Consider the following 17,244-nt stretch of genomic DNA (forward strand, 5'->3'; position numbering starts at 1 on the left):
TCTTAAGTCAAAAGAAGAAATGCAAGCATTTCTTTCAAATGCTAGTAAAAAGCAGCTGATCTCAGAACAACGGATTCAAAGATCATGTAAATCACATCATAACAGTAGCATAATTGGACAGGTAGAGCAATACATCCATCTTTTCTCCCACCAAAATATAATGGCACAGTTGGTTTGATGACCTCAGAATTAATGCCTGCAACTTTTGTTTTCTTTCTGCTCTAAAATAAGCAGAGACTGACATTAGTGGTTTGCTATTTAAGAAATTTATCAAACAAAATATAAATAAACCAACCAAATTCCTCCATTTTTTAATATTTAAAGGAATGTAAAGCATAGAATATTTAATTCTCCACATTACTTCTTTTTGAACATAATTTATTAAGTCATTACATGTTCCAGAGAGGTCTACTAATCATTAGTCAAAGGGGTACACTTTTAATAATAATTTTCTAAAAATGGAATTTTAGTCAGAAAACAACAAAGTTTCAAAACTTTACATACCTTACTTTAAATGGTAGTGGCACCAAAACCTATTTTTGGTAGTTAGTAAAATAACAGAATAAAAGAACCATTGGTTGTGTGGCAGGTTGACCCTACCACACCAGGTGCCCAGCAATGCCGCTCTATCACTCCCCTCCTCAGCTGGACAGGGGAGAGAAAAATATAAAGAAAGGCTCGTGGATCAAGATCAGGACAGGGAGAGATCACTCACCAATTAACGTCATGGGCAAAACAAACTTAACTTGGGGAAATTAGTTTAATTTATTAGAAATCAAATCAGAGTAGGATAATGAAAAATAAGACCAATACTTAAAATGCCTTCCCCCCACCCATCCTTCCTTCCTGGGCACAACTTTAGTCCCAATTTTTTCTACTTCCTCCTATCCCAGCAGCACAGAAGGACAAGGAATGGGGGTTGTGGTCAGTTCATCACACACTGTCTCTGCCACTCCTTCCTCCTCAGGGGGAGGACTCCCCACGCTCTTCCCCTGCTCCAGCGTGTGGTCCCTCCCACGGGAGATGGTCCTCCACAAACTTCTCCAACGTTAGTCCTTCCCATGGGCTGCAGTTCTTCATGACCTACTCCAGCCCAGGTGCCTTCCACAGGGTGCAGTTCTTCAAGAAAAGACTGCTCCAGCATGAGTTCCTCATGGGGTCACAAGTCCTGCCAGCAAACCTGTTCCAGCCTGGGCTCCTTTCTCTCCATGGGGGCACAGGTCCTGCCAGGACCCTGCTCCGGCGTGGGCTTCCCACAGGGTCACAGCCTCCTTCAGGCATCCACCTGCTCCAGCATGGGGTCCTCCTCGGGCTGCAGGTGGAGATCTGCTCCAGCATGGATCTCCATGGGCTGCAGGGGCATAGCCAGCCTCACCAAGGTCTTCACCAGGGGCTGCAGGGGAATCTCTGCTCCAGTGCCTGGAGCCCCTCCTGCCCCTCCTTCTGCACTGGCCTCTGCAGAGCTGCTCCTCTCACATATTCTCGCTCCTCTCCCTGGCTGCAGTTGAGCAGTTTTTCCCCCCCACCTTCTTAACTGTGTGATCCCAGAGGCACTGCCACCATCGCTGATGGGCTCAGCCTTGGCCAGCGGTGGGTCCATCTTGGAGCCGGCTGGCATGGGTTCTGCTGGACACTTCTAGCAGCTTCTCACAGAAGCCATCCCTACAGCCCCCCTGCTACCAAAACCTTGCCACACAAACCCAGCACAGGCTGTAAGGAGAAAATACCTTCTAAAATAGGAGAAAAACAACAAAAACCTAAAATTTCATCCCTGGTAGCTATGCAATATTGTCTTTACTCCTGCTTCCAATTTCGGGTTTTACACTCGAGGTCTTACCAAAAGTGTTTCATAGGAACAAAGCCCCTAAAAATACTGTAGAATGTCTTTCTCCAGTAGGGTGTACAATGATTTGCAGAAATTCTCATACAACTTTTCCACTTGAAGAAAGTAACCATAACTTGGGTTTTTTTTCATTAAACGTCATCTATTTTAAACCAAGTTTATTTTATTAAAAAGCTTTATGGGAAAAATATTTAATAAGAAATAAATTTCAAGCCCACCAATAATAGCACTATCTATACCAAACGCAAACAATTATGTCTAAAAAAACCCTATTGGAATGATTGGAATGAACAACAGAAAAAGACACTGGCCAGATAGCAATGATTTTAACACAAACTAAGAGTCTCACTTAATTGAAAAATAGCAAGTGATTACAAAGGAAGCCTACTCATACAGCTTACATTAACCATAAGCCTAAACTCTTTACTGGATAGAGCACAGAGCATTCATGTCCTGAGAAATTCAAATTCATTGTGCAGAAATATCTACAATCCCAGTAGTGAGTAACTAAGCATGACTACCCTGTCAGTTTAGTTCATCCTAGAAACCCAGTGTCAGAATTGCTCTAAGATTGATGTCAATCATATTGATCAATGGCATGAGACTAAAAAATGAATCTTTATGTTTAAATGCTGTATTAACAGATCAGCCTACTAGACCATCTCATCCTTCATAGTTAAGGATGCAATAAAGTTGTGTGTTCAAACATTAATAATTATTGTGAAAACTAAGACTTGGCACTCAATCTTATTTTCCTCAAATTGCTAAGAGATTTTAAGCAAATAAGCACGTTATTTTTCTAGTGTAGCAAAAGACTGACTCCTAGAATTAAACTAGTAATCTGATATAGATAAAAGAATCGGATAAATTCCACTTCTCCAAATAAGCACATATAGAGAGTTGTCTAGGCAGGGTAACTACACATCAATGAGATAAGAACCCTGGGTACCCAGATGCTTTTGGATAAATATATTCTCACAAATTGTACTGTTCCATTCTTATAACAAGAAATCATGAAACAATACCATGTTCTTTTCATGTGGTCATAAAACTATGATTTTTTTTTTTTTAAGCACCCTCTAAATTGTTCTGAAGTTGTCTCCCTAGAGTCCTGATTTGATTGCTGTATTAAAAAGAGAAGCAGCAACATAAATTGAATATGGACATTAAACTAGGAGAGAAACAGTAAATCAAAGTACAACATGGAATAGTTCTTTCATATTTGTGTTACCTACTTTTAAATTTAAAGCAAAGGTTATTGGGGTGTGGTAATACTATTTTATATTTAACAAATAAAATGCTTAGAGTATTCTGTTCTTCCATAAGATTTCATGATTTCTCAAACTTTTCTTAGAAAGTTAATACATAGTGTTTGAAGAAGATTTCGGGATTCTCCCCTGTCCTAGAAACCTACTTGCCAGCAGAGATACCAGGCCAGTCATTACAACTACCTGTAAAAGCTCAAGCCAAAAACCACTCTGAGCAGCAATGCACAAATAAATTACAGTATCAGGTCCTTAACTAATTTTATGCCATTGGAGTGAAGCCCTTAACCTCCTCTTAATAACATATAACTGGATCATTTATTTAAATCCTTTTCCCAGTGAACAAGCTACACTGTCTTCAGGATATTTTCCCTGACAAATTTCCCTGGTTTGTAATAGAAATTAGGCACATTGTAACTCTTAAATGAAAAACAAAAAAATACAACAGTAACTGTATTTTCAAAAGCAGAAAGTGTTATCTAGGAGTCACAGTCAAATTCCACAGAATACACAAATTCATAGTGTGATGATAGTTTACATGGTTGGTTTACATAAGTTTACAGTTGGACTTAATCTCAAAGGTCTTTTCCAACCTAAATGATTGTAAGATCTGAAATTCTGATCTCAATTGATGCTCAAGTATTGTCACATTAGATAAGAAGTTCTGTTTCTGATACAATGTAACTGTACTGAGCAACCTTCTACCACTCTGAGTTCAAAGAGGACAAGGAATTACATGTTTACTAAACACTACCCCCCAAAGTGTTCAATGGTTGGTGCTGTTGACCTTCCGTTTTGGAGTTTACAGTCTCATGCATTTAACCGATTAAAACAGAAGAGGCCTTGAATATCTAGAACCAGATTGAAAGAGGAAAGGGGTTTCTTCTTCACCCCTGTTTTTCCAGTTCCTTCAAACCAGATACATAGAAATAGTTTACACCAGCTGAAATAAGCTGTAAAAATCACTGGTTCTTGTCTGGAACCTCTGAACAAGGACACTGCCACTGAAAAGTTTATGGGAGTGACCAGGGACTTGAACCTGCTGTTAAAGGGTGGATAGACATGGACATTTATCAGCATGACCACTATCAAACATTACTCCATACAAAGAATGTATGTGCTGCAAATCCCTACAGAGGGCATAATAGCAATAGATTTTTGATTTTCATTTCATCACGCCCTTGTTTCTAGTTTTCTGGTGAACCTCGTAAAAGGATAGTCATATAAAATGTTTTGGGTTTAGATAATAAATATTTGAACATATACAACACATAATCTCTGCGTTGCCTAGGCAGAGGAGGCAAGTAACAAACAGTTTAATAGATTTATGAATTAAGATGAAGAAAAATACAAATGCAGGAAACATCAAGTGACCCCGTAACCTTGTAAGAAAACAAAGCTGAGACAAGAATTCTGAAGTTCTGTTACACCTAAAACAAATTAAGTAAGCAGGATATACCATAATAAAAACAGAATAAAATATAGATTTCAAAAAAGTTAACTTGAATCATACTATAACTTACTTAAACCAGATTTTGATTTGCTGTAGATTCCTGGTTTCTTCGGACATTGCAGTTGGCTCATGTGAGATTTCTGACACATACACTTGTGAAATCAAGATAGAGCACTGCCTACAGACTTGCACCTTACTTTGGACATCTACGACTTACTAATACTAGATGATCACTCTAGTCCAGCATCAGATTCGGGGTGGGGGGGGAGGGGGCGCAGAATCCAGTTTCAGATAAAAGAAACAAATACTAGGTAAATCCATCCCAGTGCTTAGCTTTGCCATAAACTCTTATAATTTCCCCACAGAATTAAGCCATGCAGCAGATGCTTTAATAGCTCTCACAAAACAGGTTATTCAGCTTTAGTTTTTAGTAGTATTACTATCTATATAGATGGCCTTTCTGATACAGGATGAAAATCTTGCCTCAGTAATAATCTTGCTACGCACTGCACAGCTTTTTTATGCTTGTCTGATTTTCTCTTTTTCTACTTAATAATCGCCACCCTCCCATTTAACTGAAACTCTGCACTGTTTTGCACAGTGCAACATGGGATTCAGCTAGAGGGGAAAGCAACTTACATCATACAATATGCAATTCATTGCAGAAGCTTGGCATGTTAAAGCAGCATGGAGGCACCTACCTACCTACAACTCCATGAAGCGATGCAGCAAATGAATCAGACAATAAATACACAAACAGAAACTCTCTCACATGAATTAGCCAAAATAAAATATTTTGATTCAGGTCAGTGAAACTGAAAAATTGTTTTCTACACTCACCTCACAAATGGGGGGGGAAGGGCAGGGGGAGCAGAATAAAAAACAACAATAACTTATTCAGGAAAATAGTTCATTTCAAAAGACAAATAAAATCACCAATGAAAACCAGTAGCTTAAGGAAAGGAAGAAAGAATGTTTTCGTTGTGCTCCAAGAAGTAGCAACGAATTTAGAATTCCCTTATACATAATAAAGGAAAAAAAAAAAAAACCACACACAACTCTATATGTATTCTACTTTAAACCACTAGAGAGGAATTTCTACTGAAAAGAAGTTATCATTGCAGGGATTATTTAGTTTGTTCTCCAGTTCAAGTTTGCCTTCTTTCCATTTTTCAAAGCAGCAAAATATATTCAGAAATCTGTTTTGTAGACTTAATGTTCAAATAATGATTTTAAATAAGTAGACTGGCATAAGTAAAGATTTACTCAACCTCTCACAAACATCAGTGAACATATTCTCTGTGACCTCAATTAGACAAGGAAAGACTCCACACAAACGGGATTGAGATCCAGTCTAATACAACATCATCCCATTGAAATCCACAACGAAGGTTTGATAAAGGTGTGAAAAAAGAATACTTCAGCAGAAGTGCTTCACTTCCTACAAAACTCCTTCAAAATACACTATTTGAAAGAATTACTATAACAGTTCAGGCATTGCAGGGATAGATGACTACACATCACTGATGTTTTTCAAATTTTGTGATAGTAATTAATTCAGCATTATGATTTTTTTTTTCTTTTCTTTTTCCTTCAGTCAAGCTCTTCTCTTGATAAACGTCAAGCATAAAACGGTAAATCACAATGTCTTTTGTATCATCCCTATGCTTGATTACTCTTGGCAGTTTTTTTGGTCTATTGAGCAAGCTGTTTGGCTAAAGCTACCTAAGTTAAGCAACTGAAAAATGCAGTTGTCAAATCTGAAAATATATCTACTTGAATTTCAAGCTTAATTTTGTTTTACCACAGTATAAGTAAATGATGAACAATTATATACTTTAAATCAGTTGTGTAAATAATGAGTATAATTCTACAGTTATAGAAATTTTAGCTTCATCTAGCACATTTATTCAGTAAAAAATTTCTTCCTGATAAAATCAAGCAAGAGTAGGATCTGTGTATGTGGAAATTAAGCATGTGCAAATTATTAACTTTTATCTGCATTAGAATAAAGATTAAAAAGCAGAAATATCTGTGGAAAAATTATACAGGTATTAATAAGCTGAACTTATTATTATTATTAATGTTTGACAGTAACGTGCAACATTTTAAGAAAAAGGTTTCCTAACGTATGTGCTGTTGAATAGTCCAACTACACTCAAACCTGGCTGGAAAGTCACAGCCCAGCTCTTTGTAAAAAAAATTCTAAAGATTCCCTTACTTTCAAACTAAAGGAATATCAGTTTGACAAAAAAGACTTTTAAAATGTAAACTAGGTAAGATACTATCACATTTTACAACCAGATAAGCACGGTTAGACTCTAACTTCAGTTTTGCTTCACAGACTAATTTCACAAATTTTATTAAAATATTTTTGATACCTTCTCATACCTTTCTTGGGGAAACTGGAGTTCAGCACAAACATTGTCTTGAAAACCTCTAGATGTTTGTAGTCATACTTGTCTTGTTCTTATGTGATACTTAAAGGCATATAATAAATTAGGTATTTCTTCCAGCCAATGAACTGAAACTATTGTAGACAACTGCCTCGCATATTTGAGATATAAATTCAGAACTATTGTTTTATTCTACACACCACAAACATTGTTAAATCCATGTCACTCTCAGCATATACCCAAAAATGATCTGCAATCAATGGGGTATCAAAATCTGATGGTAAGATATGATATGCAGACATGATAAGGTTGGACCTATGAAATACTTCTAACATTCTGTGAAGCATTTTGCTACCCAGCATGAGGGATGGACAGAGTAAAATCTCTTTAAATTGTTATTGATCTGAGATACCAGTTAGCCTGTGCATGTGTGTGCATGCACTCACACATGCACGTGGCATGCGTTCATATTCCTTACAAAAAACACAAAAGCTCAACTTTTTAATGTGCTGAATATCAAATACTCCATAACATTAGTACTTTAAAACCTTCTGGGGAAAATTGTTACTCATGTTTTCAACTTACAGAAGCTATGCTACAATCCAAATGTAGAAAACTTGGAGGGAAAAAAGTTGGAGTTTCATATGCTCTAAGAAACTATCACTTTTATGTGGGAAAGGAAAAAGAGGAATTGTAATCTTTCAGCGTATGTAAAAAGTAAGCAAAAACAGAAAGGTATGGTAACTTTTGTCCAAACCATGCACAGAGGTCCCTGGAGATTAAGGCTGTGTAGAAAGTACACATTCAGTCCTAGTGAAGAACACTGAAATGTTTTCAGGTTGTATACATCGTATTAGCTTAATCTGCAATACACACCTACACAGTTAGGTCTACTTCTGTATGTTCCTCCTTCTCCATCTTTATGAGACTACACCTGCAGATCTCAGCATGAAATCCCATGATTCATCATCACATTGCACTTAACTTTGTTAAGGTGTTACTTACAGTAACTCCAGTGAAGTTTTGGCCATACACCCCTGCTCTTTGAGAGGATATTTTCCTGAGCAAAGTTAGATACATTCAATTTTAAGATAAAATAACCACATGGATGAAAAATTAAACAGCTTAACAATTTAGGAGGGAAATGCTGGATTTATTCAGATTTAGAAAAACAAGATATGCACTTAGTGTGCTTCAATCCAGTTCATGCAAGACATATTGCACACTATTTGCAGTACACTGAGCAACCCGATAGCCCTTGGCTGGCTTTGGAGTGTATAAACCTACTGAGCTCTTCACGTTCATTCCTGGGTGTTGGAAACAAGACTGCCTACCTAATCCTTAGTATGTTTAAACACTTACACTCTGGATTAAGACAACAAATATATATCTCTGAATATCTTAAAGGAAATTCAGAAGCTATTTCTCCATCTTTCTTCGTATTTTAATTTGCTTGTATTCCAACATCATTTGTGATTTTTCACATAAAAGTAATTGACCACAATTACGTACAATACACACAAGAAAATGCTATAAAGGTGGCAGACTAGAATTCGTTTTAAACAGCAAATCAGTATAAGAATGATTAATCAAGCACCAGTCCTAATCATTGTCATGTTTGGGCCAAAGGAGGAAACACTCCCAGATCAGATTAGTATGAATTTGAAAGGTATTCTTCCTTATTCTGCTGCAAAACAGCATAAACTTGCTGCCTAGATCATCGGGGAATATTGCATCTTATTAATTCCCCTCACATTGCAGGCCTTAGAGATCAAATCTGTGCCAGTAGCACGCACTACAGCCTCCTGAAACGCTTCTGCCCAACTAGAATTTTTGAGTTTAATACATCTGTCAGGATAAAAGATAATGAGCCACTATATACAAGCAAGCATACGATCAAATCCAACAGCCTATCTTGGCCCTAAACTTAAAGAAAACAAAAAGTTCCCAGAGTTTCATGTGGGCTTTCTAAATCTGACCAACTAGTTAACTTCTGCAAAAGGCTGGAAGGGCACTTTATCCAATAGATTGCTGGCACAGCTGCTTTACATACTAGCCAATTGATCCTGCTTACAAGAACCATTGTGTTTTCTGCTAAAGTGAAGTTTCAGTCACCAAACACAAGCCCCACCAAATCCTTAAAGATACATGCATCATTAAATATATATCCTCATTAAATATATATCCCACAGTCTTCATATTAATACCTTCCCTCTATTTCAATAAACAGTGTTAAAACAGGGGTCATTTTCCATACTCCGAAGCATATAGTGAGGAGTAAGTTCTGTACTTCTCATTGGTATGCCACACAGATTTAACAACTGGAATGAATTTCATCATCGATGCCAGTTCAAAATGTCAAAAGGAGTTTGTTTTCAGCTGTATGCAGGCCCCAGTGTAAGTGCACTACATAAAATTATTTGATGACTTGCAGACTTTAGAAAGATGCTGAACAATCTGCAAACTAACAGTCTCCTTTAAGCCAATGATTACACATCAGTTGAGCAAATAAAAAACTAGTTCATAAAAATTTTCTGCAGAAAAATGTCAAGCACTGGATAGTCTTTAATAACACACTACGACAATACTCTCTACAAGTGGCAAGATACCAAAAAGTTTGGATGATTTATATCTTTTAAACCCATTCTCTTAGAGCAGTCACTTGTGAAGCTAATAATAGAGCAGGGAAATCACATCCTCATGGTAATGTGAAAGCTTTGTCATGGGTTAAAATTTCATACCGGCTCTCCTTGTGTCCCGTCCAAGGTTGTTACCTTACACTGCACCACATTTCTTAGGTAAATCATTAGTTCCTACAGTAATTTTCACTACTGTAATCTATCAGTGTGAAATGAGGTGAGATGGGAAAGCAAAAGTAAAAAAATCATTAAATAAAAAAAAATATCAAACAAGAAGATCATTCACAGTAGGTGAGAAAGCTCAGTGAAGCTTTGAACATTGATATTACTAGCCACAGACTTTTCTCTTTCAGAAATTCAACTTCAAGAATTATGGAAGTTACAAGAACTTTTAATACAATGTACTATATTAGCATTTAGTACCATTGCCCCCATAATTTTTGTTTCTAAGGCAAACAAAGCAGATTTTTAGCATTTAGTATAGTCAAAGTGAGACTTAACACAAGATGCAGAAAAAGAAGCTGTTCATCTGTGGTTGCAAGTACATTCAAATATGTTAGACTAAGACAAATACACGTTAGGAAAAACACGATTGCAAAATCAATATCACAACTTTTAAAAAGGTCTACATTAGAAAAACATCCACAAAGCAAAACTGAAGCTATTTTACTAACAAATACTTTTTTATAACAACAATATAATAACAAAAACAGTACTTTTCATGTACTGATAGGAAAAAAGACAGAAATCCCTTGGTTAGAATAAAAGTTTCCTTATGTTTGAAAACAGGAGTTGCTCTAGAGCTGGGTACCAGAAAAATAACGAACTGTTCAAAGATTTTCTTATTTCATTCAGCATATCGTGGGGCAGGGTGGTGGGGGAGAGGACAGGAGGGGCCGGGCAGGAAAAAAACGCAACGAAACACAGACACACACACACCACTATTTAAACTTAAGCGCCTATTTAAAGCCGAGAGTTATGCTTGAAAACTGGCAAAGACTTGCAAACATATTAAGACTAATTACTTCTCCTTTCTGCAGCTAGTTACTTCAGATGCTTCAATGATTATGAAGTAATAGAGATGGACGAGCTACAAAAAATAAAAAAGAATTTATGGTATTAATCTAAAAACATAGATATTCTAATCCTGCTCATATTCCATTGTTTTCTACATTGTGCCTCCCCTTATAATATACCTCTTGCTCCAGACATCTTTCCTTTCTGATTGTAAAACGAAGACAGCCTATGCAGTTTCTGAGACTGTTACCCTCTATCAGTGTATTGGAAAGCTATTTATACTATTTATACTACACTATAATAAGCACAGATGGCTAGAGTCAATCCCAATAAGATTTAACGGTAAGACAAGGGAAGTCTGGGTATCCATATCCACTAAACAACCTACAGTAAATAAAATAAAGATTATTCTTTGGAGAAAGGAGATAAAGATAAGATGAAACAATGTTATCAGCTTTAGATTATGAGGGCAATCTAAGGAAAAGCACATTACAGTTTACTTAAGTCCTAAACATTAGCTATATAAAGAGCTTCCAAGCTAATGCCTTCCAAGAGACAGCTGGGAGTTCAACGTTAACAATAGTTTGCGATTAGTAGACACTGCCTTTGCAGACAAAAAAAATGCTTGTCACTAGAAACAAGCAGGAAAAACAGACCAGAGGAAAAGTAATCACGTGAAAGAAAAAAGGAATCCATACTTGAGAACAAACAAAAAGCATATATAAAAATCAGAAGCCTTTTTCTACAATAGAGAAGAAATGAAAATTTAAGATTTCCATTACTCCTTCCCATTATAATCTGCCATGTTCAGTTTAGAAGTGCTGAACAATTAAATAGTTTCTTAAATTTCCTTTAAGATTCCCTTTAAATTTTCCTTTGTGTAAGTACAAAATACTCATTCTTTCTGACAGTTCTCCTAGGTTTCAGAATTTTTCCTCCTTCACCATATTAATAAAACTAAGATCATACAAACCAAGTCACAAAAAAAGAGACAGCCTGATACCACTTTAGAAGAGCCAATAACAAGTTTCAAGTAACAAATTAGCACATGGAAAACAGATTCAATGCCCTAATTGAAAAAAAATAACTTCAATTTATTATCAAGTTCTTGCTTTAACTTGGGCCTAGGACAACATAATGAAGAAGTTCATCTTTGCTGTTCTGCAATTCCATTTTTTCCTGATGTCATAATCATAACTTTCTGTCAAGACATATGTATGTAGTAAGGCACTACTCACTAAACCGGAAAGAGGTATGTTTTATTTACTCTGAACCACAAGTAGTACAGAACAAATAAGCCTAGTGGACCTATTTTTGCCCCTAATGAGCTAACATTAGTGAAGAAAGGCTGATGAGTACTGCACTATCCAATCATAAGTGCTGACTTCCTCTAAAGTACATTCACCAGCCTCCATAAAGTAGGAGGGATTCTAGCCCAGTGCAAAAAAACTTGTTGAGCAGAAGCCCTTCTCCTCTTTAAATAAGGTTATCAGTACTCCACTCTGGAAACATGAAAACCTTCCAAATGTTTACACAGTGATCACACAATAAAGTGCAAAAAACTTGTGATGAATCCTTTTTAAAACAACCTTTTGCTTTCTTAGTTATACAGAGACGCAGCTGTGTGGATGTACAGTTGGGCAGAGATACTCTGCTCACAACAGCAAAGAAACACCAGGTGTACAGTTGGTGGGGAGCTTAGTTGGGGGGTGAGGGGGTGCTTGTTTTTGAGAAAACTTAAACCTCCACACAGACAAAAGAATAATGAATGCTGGCAATTACTGAATTGGTATGGAGACGTAGCATTTGATTCATTTTCTTTCCAAACACAGAGGTTTAGATTTCACTGATGTTGAAAAAGCATATTCTTTAAGTATCTTCAAAAGATTCATTTGGGAAGTCAACATGAGCTGACCAAACATGCCAAATGTTTTAGAAGGCAATACATTTGATGGTCAACATGAGAACACTTCGTAGTGAAGCAGAACAAAAGGTATTACCAGTGCAAACTTCCCCTTCACAGCTGATGGTTTTTTAAGGTCTGTTACTTGAATTTTGTTCTACCTTCTTCGCCTTTGGTAACTGTATGATGATAGTGATACTTGTGGTATGATGCAATTGATGACATTGATCAACTGATCATATTATTGCCTAACAATACTATGCCACAGTTGAGTTGTGCAGAGTTTATTTATATACTACAAGTATCTTTCACAACAAAGTTCCTGATGCATCTTAAATTTGCACATACAGGAACTGCTTAGTTTATGATCTCTTTGAAAAGAAAAGGTACAAATCACTAACAAGCAAATTATATCATAAATAACTCTCCTTAAGCAGCAAGTAAAATTTACTATATATTTATTATACAGTCCTTTTAATGAGCAGAAATGGACTGGATACTGTTTGCAAATATCAATTACCAAAATGAGTTACTCTAGAGAATGTTCGTTCATGGAATTTTACAGAAACAAAAATTAAAGTTTCTGAAAGGCTTTCAGGTAGCGATACAACAGAATTACAGTTGTGTTCAAATTTTGTCTGTCTGTAAAGACCACATAAAAACACAAAGTCATTATAAATGATAAAGCCATTATGTTTTGTTCTAGGATTAAAAATACCACCATTATTTGGAATCAAGTCACAAAGACAATAACGAATTATTCCTATATTTTGCTCTTCACAGATTTACAGCATTATCAGTAACGGAAGTTTGATATACAAGATTTAGGATAAGTAGGTGAGTATAAATGTAATGCCATTACCCAATTACATATTTTAAAAAGAATAATCTTCATTTTAGACGTACTGTGGTTTGTCTCCATACATTATTATGTATATATTTATGTCTATATAGATTATACACATTTCTATCAAATGTCTTGTCTCTCATGGTTGCACCAGACCATTAGCACAAACCATTATAAATACAACAAAATACAAATGAAGAAGTTTACCCTAACTTAGCATCTACTAAAGAACTTCAATTCCCAAGCACAAAATAAATACAGGATATGTACACACGGGCGAGGACATGCTAGCACTGTGACACCATCGGCTGAAGCAGCCTAATGAGGCAGCTTAAAAAACCTTTATAAACACATCAACCCTGAGACTTATTTTAGTGACAGACGCAAGAGCTGCAGCTACTCGGCAACTGGACTGCAGGAGCACTAAGGCTGGGTTTAAAAACTCTTTCTCCTCAGCTACTATAGGCAGAAAGTAAACATACCCTTGTATATAATCCAAAATGTTTGACTCGCACATACAAGTTGAGGGGGCTGGTATTTGACATATGAAGAATACACTTCCCCCCACGCCCCCATCTTTAAGATGGAAAGCCTCCTATTTCAGAAAAAGCTCATTCTCAATTTTTGCACAAGATGTGAGAAGATAGCCTCTAACATGCAGCTAGCTTCCAACTGTTCCACATTAAGGCACAGTGTCTTGCCTAGACCTATTTCATTAATTTCAACAGATTTGTACGAATGATCAAGATCTTTCAAGAGAATCAAAGTGACAGTTACAGTTTTGCCTATACAAAGTACTGAAAAAAATCTTAGCTAACATTATTCATGTTGATAATAATCTTTATTGACAAATCTGACATTTTAGAGGATGTTAAAAGAGCTAGGTTTGAGGGTTTGGGGTTTGGTTTGGGTTTTAGATTTTTTTTTTAAATAGAAAACCTAATAAATCAGGATATGATCTTTTAAGAGTTCCCTTTCTGAATGACTATGTTCTTTCTCACTGTGATCTAAAACTCTAAGAAACTGAGCCAATAAGCCAGAAGTCAGGGTCATTATCTTCCACATTAATCAGTCCTGTCAGTTAAGTCTTAAGTTAAGCCTTTAAATACTTCTTTTCACACTAGAATTCCATCTCACCCTTACATCTGTAGGGTATTTAAAGCCCACAAAAAATATACTACTTTCTGACCAGAGAGCTAAATTACAAACACAGGCCCTGCATACCCTTATTTTTATTTTAACTCTGCAAGACAGTTACCCCTACATACCTTTAAAATGCAGGTGTGCTGCTCCTTAACAGGAGGCAATGTTTGAATCACTAATTAAATTGCTAATCACAATTTCAAAACCAACAAATTAGTGTCATATAAGTAAATTTGCCAATTATATAAAACTGCAGGATGTTAATAAAACTTCTCCACCACATTACATTTAAGGATGATAACTGATCAGTTGTTCTTACATGTAAGATGTTTTTCTAATGCACTCTTGTGCAGGTAGATTAACTCATAATTTTTATTTTTTTTACAATTATATCATGAATTACTGAAAGCCACTCATGCTTTAAAGGGAGAGCCTTGTGAAGTATTAGGACCATCCATAAATATTCCAGATAGAGTACCAATCAATAGGATATAAGCATTCTGCACAAGAAATAAAAGCATATTCCTCACTGAAGTACCAGCTTTATAAAACTTAAACAGTGCAAAAATAAATAAGCCAGCATGCCTACAAATTGCCTCAGAAGAATCAGTATGTAGTAGTTCCTCAAAGCAGTTACTCTTGAAACCCTTGGGGACACCTACTTGTCACAGAATAAATTATCTGGCTAATATCCAATATTACAGTATATGTCAGTGGGTACCCAGGAGACAGGCATTAGAGAGCACTTAGCTTCTTCAGCCTTGCAGGATAGTCCTTACATAAATTACTTTGTCCAATTATAAAACATTAACTGGTATACTTCTTTTGGAGTTTTCTAGCAGCAGTCTTTCATCCTGATACATTTATAGAGCACTGCTTTTTTTTTTTCCCAAAATCACAGGTTCCAAAGTACAGTACACTGAACAGTGTTTTGTTTTTTTAACATGAAAATAAGATTTTAAGAAATTCAAAGCAAACAAAAATATCTGAATACTAATTTGAGTGTTCTCAAACACTAAAATTATGCTGTTTAATAGAAACTATTGGGAAATAAGTTCTCCCACAACTCTAAACAGTAGGTCTCCTTTCCTAGTTACTTAAATAGCCAAGTTTGCATCCCACATGCAACATATATATGAAGCTAGACGATACATGCATCACAAGTACACTACAGCTCTCAAAAAAATAAAAGAGACTTCTGGAGGCATTTACTTCAGCGTGCTATAGCGAACCACAGTCACCAGCAAGCTGTAGCACAAGCAACCTGTTGCCTCTCAAGTTGCAAACCAAACCAACGCTTTACACAAAATCAAAGAAATCCAGTAAGCAACACAGTAAAGCCAAATAGAAAACTATTGTGCATGCTTAGAATTCAGATTTTTAAAAGCCACAGCAAAGAATGCCGGATACTGGAAGATCCAGGAAAATGTTTTTCGTCGAAAGAAACGTGACGGACTTTTCAGAAGTGACTGCTTTTTACTCAACTTGCAACAACGAGAGAACGAACTTAGCGCAAAACCGAAGCACTCCGGAGGGCGAGAGCCGCCGTAGAGCCGCAGGTTTCGTAAGCGACGAGATTCGGGTCAGACTGGGTCTGGCGCTCCGGGCGCGGCACCCCGGGCGCACCGTTTGCGCAACTCGCCGCCTCATTTCGCGGACTTTTCGAAACACTGACCAGCGCCCCAACACCCCTCCCAAGGCCGCCCCCGCCCTCTCGGCCACTTCTGACAGCGACAAGGTGGGGACGGGCAGTCCTGCCGGGCGGACGCTCCCCGGCGACAGACGCTCTGCCCCCGGCGGCACTGGCAGGGTGCGCCACCCGCCCCCCCCCCCCAACCGCTCCCCGCCCGGGAAGGGGGCCCAACGGCCAGAGCGCGCGCCCTTCCCGCAGCCACCGCCGCTCCCGCGGCGGGGCGGGAAACGGGGAGGAGGAAGGACAAACCGCAACTCCCTCCGCTCCGCCGCCACCTTTTAGCGGCTGGCGACCCGCAAGGCGGGAACCAGCACCCGCGGCCCGGCCCGCTGGGCCCTAGAGGTTGCGCGCTGGGCACCCCGCACAGCCCGGGGCACACCGGGCGGTCCTCGCCACCCAGCGCGCCAGAACTGCCCGGTGGGACCTCCCTCCTCCCGCCGAGGCGCCGCCGGGAATTCATTAAAATCCGGGGAAAAGGGGGTGAGCTGAGGCTGTACTCCAGCGCTGGCTGCCCAGGGGATGCCCTCAGCGAGCGGAACCTGCCCGCCAGCCGCGGGGCTGCCGGGGGAGCGGGCCGGGCGCGGCTGACAGGGTGGAAGGGTTGAACTTACGTCTCGGAATTTGTTCCACTGCCCGACCTCCTTGTCGTACTGAGAGATGGTCGTGAGCCATTGTTTATCGTCCAGAAAATTGCCGCTGTCCGGTCTGCCCCCGGCCGCCGCCGCCAGCGCGGGGCTGCACCAGGCTGCTGCACAGACGCACACGAAGGCTGCTACCTTGAGCATCTGGGTGAGAGGAGAGACGAGGAGGGTTACCCACACCAGAGCCGAACCCCAGCCGGGGACAGCCGGCGGGGGACCGGGACAAGCGCCCGCAGCCAGCCCCCTCGCCTACCCGAAAGGAGCAAGGGGTGCGGAAGAGACAGCGGGAAAGGGAGCGCTCGGGAAAAAAAAAGAGGGGGAGCAGGGGAGGGGGAGGACGCGGAGGCTGCCCAGCCCCTCACCTTGCTGCAAGCCCCGCAACCGCGCTCCTCGCCGCGGCCGGA

General features: G+C 38.6%; 1 protein-coding gene across 3 annotated transcripts in view; it reads right to left on the reverse strand.

The window, feature by feature from the left end:
• Positions 1-16,984, reverse strand: part of SPOCK3 (SPARC (osteonectin), cwcv and kazal like domains proteoglycan 3) — a gene marked incomplete at both ends in the record, with an annotated part of 222,416 nt that extends 205,432 nt beyond the window's left edge. For all 3 annotated transcript variants that reach the window (XM_081999280.1, XM_081999279.1, XM_081999278.1), the window contains one exon: positions 16,811-16,984. In XM_081999280.1, the coding sequence (XP_081855406.1) occupies positions 16,811-16,984 (174 nt within the window). The remainder of the gene's footprint in view (positions 1-16,810) is intronic.
• Positions 16,985-17,244: the final 260 nt, after the last annotated feature.

The sequence above is a fragment of the Phaethon aethereus genome (genome assembly GCF_964289735.1).
Source record: "Phaethon aethereus genome assembly, chromosome: 4".
NCBI lineage: Eukaryota > Metazoa > Chordata > Aves > Phaethontiformes > Phaethontidae > Phaethon > Phaethon aethereus.